This window comes from Athene noctua, chromosome 1 (assembly GCF_965140245.1).
Source record: "Athene noctua chromosome 1, bAthNoc1.hap1.1, whole genome shotgun sequence".
Lineage (NCBI taxonomy): Eukaryota > Metazoa > Chordata > Aves > Strigiformes > Strigidae > Athene > Athene noctua.
In genome coordinates, this window is record NC_134037.1 from 263710172 (window position 1) to 263722417 (window position 12246).

General features: G+C 49.5%; 1 protein-coding gene across 1 annotated transcript in view; it reads left to right on the forward strand.

Annotated features, from left to right (window-relative positions):
• Positions 1 to 992: 992 nt before the first annotated feature.
• Positions 993 to 12246, forward strand: part of PGM2L1 (phosphoglucomutase 2 like 1) — a 41120-nt gene continuing 29866 nt past the window's right edge. Inside the window, exon 1 of the mRNA XM_074919337.1 lies at positions 993 to 1382. Coding sequence (XP_074775438.1) covers positions 1272 to 1382 — 111 coding nt within the window. The 5' untranslated portion in view covers positions 993 to 1271. The remainder of the gene's footprint in view (positions 1383 to 12246) is intronic.

The window sequence follows — 12246 nt, forward strand, 5'->3', positions numbered from 1 at the left end:
CCTTCCTCAGAGCCAGCCTGACCCTGCCCTGGGCAGCTTGAGGCCATTCCCTCGGGGCCTGGCGCTGGCGCCTTGGCTCCAGAGACTCATCCCCCCTCTCTGCCCCCTCCTGGCAGGGAGTTGCAGAGGGCCAGGAGGTCTCCCCTCAGCCTCCTCTGCTCCAGACTGAACCCCCCCAGTTCCCCCAGCCGCTCCCCAGCAGACCTGTGCTCCAGACCCTGCCCCAGCTCCGTTGCCCTTCTCTGGCCACGCTCGAGTCATTCAATGGCCTTTTTGGGGTGAGGGGCCCAAAACTGAACCCAGGAATCGAGGGGCGGCCTCCCCAGTGCCGAGCCCAGGGCTCAGATCCCTTCCCTGGCCCTGCTGGCCACGCTAATGCTGATACAAAGAATTCCCCCCATATAGATCACCCAGGAGGCAGAGAGTGCCCGTATAGTGTATTTTTTTTTTTTTGCATCAAGCAAAAGGAGGGTGCCTCCACTCAGCCCTCTCTCACTCTGTGCTGACCCTGCTCAGGCCTCCTGAGGGCCAAGCGCTGTGTGACACCAATCGGTGACGGCTGCCCGCCCGTGGGGCCGCTACCGCCACACCCCGAGGCAGGAACAAAACAGAGCCTGGGCCGCTGCAGGAGAGACACGGCTACCGGAGAGGGTATGCGACGCGAAGCGCCGGGTCCCCCGCCGCTGGCCTGCCTGAGGGGAGCAGAGCCGCTGACCCGCACCCCCTCCGCGTGGCCCCACCCTGAGGCGCTGGGGGAGCGCTGCGGGGGCTGCCGGGATTTGTAGTTCCTACCCGCCTGCCCCGCGGCCCGCGGCGGTGCCTGGACTACATTACCCATCATGCATCGCCGCGCGGCCCGGCCGGAGGCGGGGCACGCCCCTTTCCCCGCCCCTCCCGGTGGGGTGGGCGAGTCGCGATTGGCGGGGCGGCGGCGCGGGGGGCGTGGCTTCGGTTGTTGTCGAGCGGGCGGCCGGTGGGCGGGGCTTGGGCGCGGGGCGGGGCGGGGCGGCGGGCGGGCGGGCGCGCCCCGAGTGTTGCCGGCTGAGGCGGCGGTCGCCGTTACTCGCCGTAGGGAGCGTTGGGCTGAGGTCAACAGCGGCCGCCGCCGCCTCCCCCCCGCGCCGGGGCAGCGGCCCGCCTCTTCTCGCTCTTCCCCTCCCTCAGGCGATGCGCGGTGTCGCGGCGGGCGTCGCGAAGTGAAGAAGCGAAGCCAAGAAGCGAAGCCGCCGCCGTTGTCCCCCTTCCCACCCGCGACCCTCCCAGCCGGCGACATGGGCGAGTGTGGAGCCCCCGGGGACGTCAACTCCAACGTGCTCATCGCCCGCAGCACCGGCGACGCGCAGCTCGACAAGGCGGTGTGGCAGTGGCTGAGCTGGGACAAGGTGGGTGCGCGGCGGGGGACGGCGGCGGGAACACCCCCCCACCCCCTGTGGCGGTTCCTCCCCCTCCCCGGGTTGTTTTGTCGTCGCTCCCCTCGCCTATGTGGTCTCCTTCCCATCCTGCCTGGTGCCGAGGGTGGCTTTTGGTCCTTTCCCCCTCCCTGGGGCCCTCCGTGTTCCCTCAGCTTTCCCCTGGGATCCGGGGAGGGCTGGGGGGGTGGCAGGTGCCCTTCAAAAAAATCGCGATTTGGGTCAGGCCAAATCCGTAAAGGCTGCTGTGACTGAGAAATTTGTCACCTGTGAGAGGGGAAAGGTGAGGCATGCGGCCCTCCAGGGGCTGCACCTGAGGAAGGGATGGCATGATGTCATCCTCCCGGCACATGGAGCACGGCACCTGCTTCGTGTTGCTCCTGCTTCTTCGCCAAGACAGAAACGGGCGTCTTGTGAAATCAGATTTAACGGCTTAAAATGCAGCTAGAGTCAAAGAGCATAATTTTGTTTTCCTTAGCTTCCTGAATTTAACACCCTCCCCAGGAAAAAAAAAAACAAAACAAACAGGCTCCAGAGGTTTAAGTTCTGGCACGCACCTTTCCTCTTCAGCTCCGACGGGGTGTCAGGAGGAGGACAGGCTTGTTTTGCTCAGATCAACCCATCCAAAGCAAATTTAGGGCCATAATAATAAAATGGTATTGGAGATTATTTTGCTTAACTCATTGTTGAAAGGGAAGGTTACTTTTTTGTAAGCTGGTTTGTCCAAACATCATGGCCTGTGCTTTAAAAAAATATCTTGGATATGGGGGAGGCTAAACTACCAGTGCACCAGTGGTTTAGATTTCTGTCTGTGGCCTCTTTTTTTTTTTTTTCTTTTAATGAGAGTGATAGTCAATGTGTTTATATTGCTTCCTCTTTTAGTTTCATCCTGTCAGGATCAAAGCAGGAGGGCTACGAGTAGATTCTATGTGATGGCCCTTAGATGAGCTTTCTGCTACTTGGAAATATGCTCTCTTCTTTCGTTTTTTGCAGGAATTAACACTTGCCATCTGCGCATTCTGAGCTCAGAGCTGCTGTTGTGAAAATATCTGGGAATAGTGGCATGGGGGAGGGAAGGAGTGGAAAAGGGAAATAGTGTTCCTGATAATACACTCGATATAACCCGGATTGAATTCTAATCAATATAGTTTCTGGTTACTGTATTGAAAGGTGTTTTGTTGTTTGGTGTGGTTTTTTTTTTTAAAGATTAATATATGTTTATCCTAAAATGTATGAAGTAGGAGAACTTACGCTTTTTAATGTTAAGGTTCTGGAGAAAAGTATTTTGATTAAAACCAGCAATAGTGAAATATTCCTGTTTCTGTAGCTCTCTCTAAGGCTGAAATTAAACAATACAATACAAACTGAAGAGTCATGTACCCGTTTATCTTGCTTCCTTAGGTGATAATCATGACCCTTTCTACAAGGCTGCTTGAATTTACTGCTTGGAGAGATTTCAAAGAGAGTTCCTGTGCATTTTGAAAACTCAAAATCGCCTGGAGAAGGCAGACTGGGTGCTCCTGCAGGACTGGGGGCTGCAGGACAGGGGATGTGGGTGGTGAAACCAGCAAGTATGGCATGAAGAGGAATTATTTGTCTGATGCCCTTGTGTTTCACCCCAAACCTAGGAACTAGGAGGTGTCTGTGGGTTTGCTGCTTATCAAACAGCTTCCTTGGCCGTAGGGACTTTTGCTGCCTCTGATCAATTTTTTTTTTTTTTTTTTAAATCTATGCACTACATTCACAGCTGTGTTTAGCTGTGGGGAGCTTTTGTCCTCTAACTTAATTGAAAATTACTTGCTGTAATTAATTCTTAGAGCTGTGCTATTCATCCTTTTTGATCTGGGTATATGTGTTAACCTCTTCTAAAACTGTAACTGATTACAGGCTGGGGTGTGGGTGGGTGGAGAAAACCTGACCATATGATGATCTTTCTGCTTTCCTCTCTCAGCAGTTTCGTGCATCTTCATTAATGCTTCTAGCAACTCTCTTAAAGGAAGCTCGCTAACTAAATCTCCCTCCTTTCCCATTCTCCTGAATTGCTGTGTGTTTACTTTTGTCTTTGAGACAGGCTTGGAGGCACAAGGCACCCGCCTTTTGTTTGGTCCTCGCTGGTAAACTATGTGAACAATTAGTCACTGTTCTAGATTCTTCTCCCGTTAATTCATCTTCATCCACTCTAACTTTTTTATTGTACTTCCACATCTGCCTTGAGTCTCCTAAAGGAGTCTGGTTTGTGTCAAAAGCTGTGTTAGAGCAGTTGTCTCCAAGAAAACTGCTTCGTTTTAGAGAAAATGTTAGAATTTTGGACCTTGGTGTAGCAGTGATTTTATGTGCTTTTCTTAGGTGGCTTTATAGAGTGGCAAGAATGTGCTACGCAGGAGAGCGGTGTGAAAATGAGGTGTGGTCGGTGCAGTAACTGTGTGTTTGTTGTACCTGGCAGCAGAGGAGGTTTCAGTGTAAGTCTGAGGGTCAGATACTGGCTCAGCAGCTGGTGGGAGAGACCAATATGATTAAGATCCTGATCTACTTCATGAAAAAAGCCTGGTCCCAAAGAAACATTCACAACTCTGCCTGAAAGTCGGAGTAAATGATGAGTGAAGGCGACAAGGCACCTCTTAAGCCCTCACTCTGTAAAAACAAAGCCTAAGCTCAAGCTGTTGGCTGCTGGTTTATTAATTAGCCCTGTAGGATCACTGACAAGCCTCCTGTTCCTGGGCATGCTCAGTGTGGTGTAGCTTTCCTCATCTTCAATAAAGATATGGCAGAGTGTTTGTACACAGACTGTTCCTGGGAGGTGGTTGTTGTGGTGGAGTGCACCTGGGAGACTGGGATGTTTTGTGGTTATCACCAAGACACTGCTAGAAGGTCACATGGAGGGGAAAAACTTCAGTTAGTTCTCCAGGGGCTGTTTGTGCAGGCCCCTTTCACCGTACTCTTATTTTACTAATTCATGGACTCATTGTCAGTGCACAAATGTAGCATGGATAGCTTCCTACTTGCTAACAACGTGGTTTTGGGGCTTTTTAGGAGTTCCCCTCAATGTTTTTTTTTTTTTAAATTTTTGTGACTTTTAAGATGCATTTCAAGAGGAAATGGACTTGGTAGTTAAAGAACAGTAACTCCTGTCATTCAGCTTGTAGTATTTTTTCTTATTAAGACCTTTAAGTGAATATTTAATAACAAAAATGGGAAAATAAAGGCTAGGAATGGTCCACAAGTGAGAACAGAAATTCTTCCAAATTGCATGTATGTGTTGCAAGCTGTAACATTAAAACATGAAGATAAATTTGTGAATTATTGAAATAGTTGATTCTGTGTAGACTGGGGCACAAAACTCATCTTGGTACAACCAACACTACTGCAGATGCATAAACAACTTTGTGAAATGGGGGAAACTCTGCAATAACACCAGTACTGTGTTTTAGTGCCTGTTCTAAGACATTAAATGATATGAAGTCCATCAGGATAGTCTTGAAATGTAATGCTTCATGTCATTACTCTCTGTATTGATAAATAAGCTGTATTGCTGTTGTCATGGAGACGGGAAAGGGTATCGCTGTTCTGTGTTTACACACTAAAGCTCAGATCTCGGAAATAAGATTTGAGCATTAACACTTGCTTTGTATAACTTGGAAATTCCCTGTGTTAGTTACCTCTGAGTTCATAAATGTAAGTATTTTGTATGATGTAGGATCTTCTGTGGATTTTCTAACTGCTGGTCTACACGTACTTGGGTGGTCTAATGATTTTTTAAATGTTCTGAGAAACGGATGGGTTTTATTCTGCGTCAGATGATAATGAGAGAATTGCAGAAGGAAGGTAGTTCCACCCCTCCTTGTTGCTTCCCCCTGAGCTGGCACCACGTTCATGTGCTTGGTCAGGGAATGGATCCAGGGGGGTGGATGGGAGCGGATTTGTTGTATTGATCACACTCGCTGCAGCTGCATAAATGGTTTTTCTGACGCGAGAAAGGGGCCAGCACATTAGTGGGAACAGTCTGGGAAGGTGCAAATGGCCTACTTCAGCAGCAGTGAGCTATAAAGCATTACTACAATAAGCTTCAATTCAGTTTATTTAAAAAGACCAATGGAAATAACTGTAAAGAAGTGGCATGTGAGGTGTTTTTTTTTTTTTTTTTTTTTCTTATTTTGTATTGGGCCAATATAAAAGGGGTGGCTTGTCTGCTGGCCTGTGCAGCTGGCTCCCAAGGAGCCCTGCAGCACCCAGCCTTGGTGCTTTCCACCTAACAGGGTTCCTCCTGGCTCTCAGACTTATTCATAGCTCCACTTTTTATATATATATCTATCTGTGTGCATATCCTGTATGTGTGTGTATATATATATGCACACATATATTTAAAGATGCATGCATACAAGGAAACAAGGAACAACCCCAAAAAGTCACTGAAAAAGACAGCACAAGCTGGAAGAACCAGCCAGTGGGTTCATGAATCGGAAACTTTGAGGTATTGTATGTACTTAAGGTGGGTGATGGAAAGGTTCCTCTCTTTGTGGCTGTGGGGGTTCTCTACCTTGTTGGTAGGGCTGTGGAGGGGTACAGAGGTGGAGGGTGGTGAGGAGGTTACTTGTGGCTGTGTGGAGCTTCTAGCTACCTGCAGGACAATGAGGTGGTGGAATACAGAGGTGGTAGGTGGTGTGGAGACCCTTTTGCCCATGGCTGTGGGGAGCTTCCAGCTGCCTGTAGGTCCTTGGTGGGGTGTGGAGGTGGTGTGTGGTAGGATTCAGAGATGGTTGGTGGTGTGGTGCTGCCTTTGTTCATGACTGCTAAGCTTCCGGCTGCCTGTCGGACTGTAAGACTGTGGAGATGGAGGGTGGTACAGGAATCCTTTTGTCCTCAGCTGTGGGGAGCTTTCAGCTGCCTGTAGGCCCACGATGGGTTATGGAGAAGGTGATGGGGGTATGTAGGTGTTTGGTGGTGCAGTGCTGCCTTGTCCTCGCCTGTGGGGAGCTTCCAGCTGCCTGGAGGACCATGATAGGGTTTGGAAAATGCAGGTGGTACAGAGATGAGGATGATAGGGTTTGGAGATGGTGGGTGGTACAGAGATCCTTTCATCCTCAGCTGTGGGGAGCTTCCAGTAAGTCCATGATGCACACACAGACCCAGTCTGTACTGCCTTATCCTTAAGTCAGTGTCCCTGCAGAAGGGTGCAGAGCTCTCTGGCTGAGTAGCAGGGACTCTGGCCTGGCTGTGTCCATATCTGGGGCTGCAGCTGTCAAAGAGGGGAGAATCAACAACCAAAGGAGTTGCATTCCATCACCTCAGACTTCCCTTGCCTCCCTGCCCAGGGCTTTCTCAGCCTCCTGCCAAGGCTGTCCATCCCATGGCTCCCTGATGGCCAGGAGTCACCCCTCCTAGGCCAACCATGTCACCCACCCTGCAGTGACATGGGCTACCACCAGTGTTCTGGCCACTGTGTCACTAGTGATGGTGCCAGGAGCTCATGTGGGTCCCAGCCCACAGCTCTTCTGGGTGGAAGGATGGGGAGCTCCCTCTGCCCATGGCTGTGAGGAGCTTCCGGCTCCTGGCATGGCTGATGGGATGTGGGCAGGGTACTTCTCTCTGGAGGGAGAGGACAGGAGCGTGCTGTGATCTGGTCCCATCCCTCTCTGGGTGTCCAGCTGTGATGCACAGGAGAAGCAACAAAGGAGGAACGGCCAGCCTGCCCTCCCCTGCCTGGCACAGCCCATCTGGGGCTGGCTCTGTCACCAACTCCCCTGTGATAGGGGTCACCACCAGTGTTCCATCTGCAGGGACATAGCCAGGACATCACCAAGGCTGGTGCCTCCTTGTGACATGGACCATTCAAGCAAGAAGAAACAAATATTAATAAAATAATACTAACAACTGATAATGCTGGGGAGAGAAACTACATAGCTGTAGTAGCAATTTAAAGAACTGTTTAGAGAAAATAGAATTAAAAGCAGCAGGTCCTGTCTACTGCGCAGTTTTACAGACTTGTGCTGTGGAGATTTGTGGGTTTGAAGGCTAAATTCTGTGAGGAAAAAAATGCTTGTCAAGTTGGGTGGAGGTAATATTTCACATGTTTGAGATGAAAGCCATGTCCAGTGCCAAACCCTGCATCCACAAGTTGTTGATGGCACTGAAGACATCTCTGCAAGTCCTGCAGTTCACGCTCCTTTCTCTTCCTGACATGAACAACAGATTTTTGCCAGGGTCTGTCCTGCACTATGCACTTCAGTTAAACACTGGAACAAAATACGTTCATGTCCATCTCCTTAGTTTACTGTAGAAGTAGCACATCCTCTTTAACTGGCAGGACCAGAAGCAGTGGGCGCAAACTGGAACACAGGAGGGTCTCTCTGAACACCAGGAAACACTTTTTTTACCATGAGGGCGACTGAGCCCTGGCGCAGGTTGCCCAGGGAGGTGGTGGAGTCTCCATCCTTGGAAGTATTCGGTAGCTGTCTGGACAGGGTGCTGGGCAACTGGCTCTCAGCATTGGAAAAGATGACTTCTGGAGGTCCTGTTCTGTGAAACAAAAATCTGATTTAATTTTTTTATATAAAGTGTAAAATATCTTTCATAAAAATAAGAGTGAGATGAACGCCAACAGAAAGATGTTCTCTCGTTTGCTGGATGCAATCTTACCATGACCTTCAGGAAGAGCAGAGAGCCAAGTGAAATCTCTGTGCTGTGAACTATCTCAGATTGTTGGACAACGTGGTGATGTGACCTGTTTTGCCTGTGACTTCTTCCTGTTTTGTACGCTGAGCCACAGAATTAAATTAAAGCATGTCGAGCTGTACTTCTGTTTGCCACTCCTCTTGCCATCAGCGTTTGGTCTTGGGTTGTCTGTTTCTCTGAAACACAACTGTGGGTCTCTAATCGGAGATTTTCTATTTTGGAGCTTTTTACAACACTTCCTCACTGATACAGATTTCCAGGTTTTAGCATTCCTGAAAAAGCAGCACCAGGTACCTGTCCCCCTCTCTCGGAGGGAAGTAGCACATCGGCAGTGCAGTCTGTGTGTGCTCTTTGTGGTACAGTGTGGCTGTAGTCATGTTGTTTGTGGCCTCGTACCCTCCAGGGTGGATGGGCACTACTAAAGCTACGTAGTGCTTGACCAAGGCCATCTTGTATGGTACGTGCAGCCTCCCTGCCTCAGGAACTCGTCGCTCTTGTTAATTCCCGGGGCTGGTGGGGTGATGGTTTTGGTAGCCTGAAGGCTTGAGCCCCATGTATGTGGGTTGTATGATGTATGGGGGAGGTATAGGACCTTTGGGGACAATATTGGAGGACTGGTTTGGGTGCACGGAGCAAAAACTATTCCAGAGTTCACTCCAGCTAGGCAGAAAGGATGTAGATTATACTTCAAATGTTCTTTCAACCTGACTTCCTCCACTCTCATGGGCTCCCTACACGTAGTTGCTGTTACAGAGGTGTCGTGGCTCTCCGAGGCACCAGGATTTGGGAATAAAACACAAACTCGCACTGTAAATGTACCCCGAGTGTGTTGGCAGAGCCAAGGAGTGTTACGCAGGGCACCTTCTACCTTTCAAGCAGGGTACCTACAGCCACATGTAGAGGCTGGGATTTGCTCTACCATCCCCTCTCCCCCTCCCACTCCAGTGACTAGCCTGAGTAACCTCTTGCCTGCAGTTACCCAACTGATTTTTCACATTAAAATGTTGCGGTTGCTGACTAGAAAACAAACATCTCTTTCTTAGCAAGAGGAAATGAGAACCTACAATTTCTAAGAGAGAAATTGTAGATGAGAACTTGATGCAAGTGCCACTGCTGGTCTTGTGTATATGAGGTGATTAGCTGTGCCACAGCCAATGCTCTGTTCCTCTTCATTAGGAATTCCTACAAATAGATACTCGGGTGTGTTTGGATCTTAGGGACTGACCCTGATTTTATTTGAAAAAAAAAGCGTAAAACAATTGCTGATTAAAAACTAAAGGCTGGCTGGCAAAGCTTGATGCATTTAATTTGTGGCTGTCAAATTTACTGAATTCTAAGCAAACTTGAGACTTTTTTTTTTTCTTCCCCATCTTCCAGGCTACATATGCAAAGAGTGTCTGCATAACAAAAGGAGATTGCTGTGAGAGTTGTAAACTGCCACTTATTTTGACAGGATATTAGCTTTGAAACCTATCTCTGGCAGTGAGTACACATTAACAACATGATTGGGAGTGAAAGAAGCAGTAAGAAATACTCAGCTAATGCCCTTGTATTTTAATTCTCTAGTTGTTGGAGATGATGTATCCTGATGAGCTACAAAGTGTAATTCTGTCTCAGTAGGCAGCTGTACAATACATGGAAAACTGAAGATGAAGTTTAAAAGCGAATTCAGCAGAGAGTCTATCTTTTTGTTTAATAAAACCTCAAGCCTTTCTTAAACATGTTGATGTTGCAGGGTCTCAGCTGCTACACTGGGCTGCTGTGGGATATGACCCCACACTTCTGCCCTACATCTGATTCTGGCAATTTTTATAAGTGGCTGTTTAAAGTATATCTTGCATTCCCAGCAGGTTCATCCCCTCCCCTCCTCTAAAAGTCATTGTACCCACTTTAAAATGTAACTCCCACTAATACAGGTTGTATAAACTTCCTGACTGAGAGCTAAAATCAGAAGCAACACAGGTAACTTGCAAAAAACACTTTGTAAGGAAGCAGTGCTAGCTTCCTAGAGTGGCATGTATATATGTTAGTGTAATAATTTTACAGGAAAAAAATAATGCTGAACTTTTTTTTTTCCTGGTGCTCATGTAAGTGCAGAACCGTGTTCAGACACCCATGCAGCAGCCTGTGTGTGTTTCTATCCCAAATATTTCTTGTTTCCGTTTCTTTCTGACAGTGAATCTGAAGTGCTGAAGAGGGGGTTCTGGTAGTCTCATTCTCTCTCCTCCCAGCTTGTTAGTATTGCAAAACCCCCCTCTGTGAGAATGAGAGGACTCCTTGAATGTACTTGGTAGTCTCCTTGAAATGGGATAGGAAAACATTGCCTGACCTCTGGTTGCTCTTTATTTCCCATGTATCAAATGACAAGCCTCAAAGCTATTTGTAAATTTGTGAAGTATTCTTAATATTTATCTTAAAATGGTAGATTAATGTTTCTGAGGGCACTCACGTCACACTTGTAGGTGCTGCCAGCTTGGGAAGCGGACAGTTGAGGGCAGAGCTGCTATTCGGGGGGAAGTAGACAGGCCAGAGGAATGGACTGTAGCAGGGACTTTAAATTAAATTCAGTGAGGACAGGGAAGGAAACCCCTGAGACATTGCAAGCTGGGGCTGGGCTCTGCTGGAAAGGCCCTGGGAGTCTGCAGGCAGGAGCCAGCAGCCTCCCCTGCCAGCGGAGGGGGTTGACAGCATCTTGGGCCATTCTGGGGAAGGAATTCTCTCCCTTTACCCAGCACTTGTTCACCTGAACCAGATCTGGTTTGGGGCCCCCCGGTACAAGATAAGTATTGACAGACTGGTACAAGTTCAGCAGAGGGGCCCTGAGGTAGTTGGGGGCTGGAGCACTCATCTTGTGAGGTGAGACTGGGGGAACTGGTGCTGGATTTTCTCCCTGCTAGACCAAGGAGAGAGCCACAGTCAGAAGCCCATCTCTAGCCCAGTCACCAGCCAGATGCACCTCTTCCTTTCCCTGTCCCTTTTCTGGCTCCAGCAGTGGACATTCAGGTAGCACGAGCCTCTCTTCCTAGGGGCCTCCTGGCTGCTGTCACCTTATCTGTCACCTCCTAGCACACTGCTGGCAGTGGCCAGGGCCCCTTCCCCACCCTGAGCAGCAGGAACAGCATCTGTTGCCTCTTGATTGCTGCCCTGTCCTGCCTCCTGACCTATATATATATATGTCTGTGTGTGTGGCTGCATGGGGTGGGGCCCTGTGGCGTGGTGGCTGCTTGTCAGATGCATGCAGAGCTGTTTGGCTGACAACAGAGGTGCCCCATCTCTGTAGGATGTGGCTTTGTGGCTCTCACCTCTCTCCCTGTGCTGCCCTTGTCCCTGCCTTCTTTTGTCTTTGGGAGGTTAGTCCCTGGGGGCTTGAAGGACCCTATTCTCCACCAGATGTTTTTTCCTTGTAATCCTGTGAAAACCAGTGGTGACGTGGGGCTCTGAGGATTTGAAGGGACCATCTCTCCTTTCTCTGGGGAGAATCAGTGCTGCTCCTGCCACACATTCTGCCCGGTGCTGGGCTCAGGCCTGTGCACACATGTTCCTGTTGCAGCAGGCAGACCCTGCCAACGCCGTGGTACTGAAATGGACTCTGGTTCTTCTTTTTCCCCCTTCCCTAGCCACTCCTTAGCGTGGGATGGCACCCACAGCCTAGGTCCTGGGATGTTCCCTGCTCAGCTTCACAGGACAGTGAAAGAGAAACCAGTACCTGGCTAGTCAGCCCCTGAACCCCTCGGGGTGTCCATCCAGAGGAATCACCAGGGCTTCTGGAGCAGCTGGGGGACCCTAAGAAAGGCCACAAGTCGTGTTGGTGGGGTAAGGCTACAGGCACTGAGCTCACCCCAGCACCCTCGCCCTCGTCTCCCACCTCTGTGCCTCCAGCAGCGATGCTGCTCTTGCTGGCACAGCGCCTGCTGTCTGTACCCTGACTCGCGTTCCCTGAGCTGCTCTGCTCTCTCTGGGTGCTTCAGCTGCTCTTCTGGAAAGTCTTGTTGGCCAGCAGTGCAGAGATTTGGCACGTTTAGTGGGTATTGAAATAAATGCTGTTTTCATATCACCAAACATTCATGTACCGCTTGACTGTAGACAAAGCACTAAATTCCGGGGGCTATCCAAAGCACTAAATCCATGAGAAGAATTTGAGTTGCTTTGAGCCACTGGGGATGCAAGT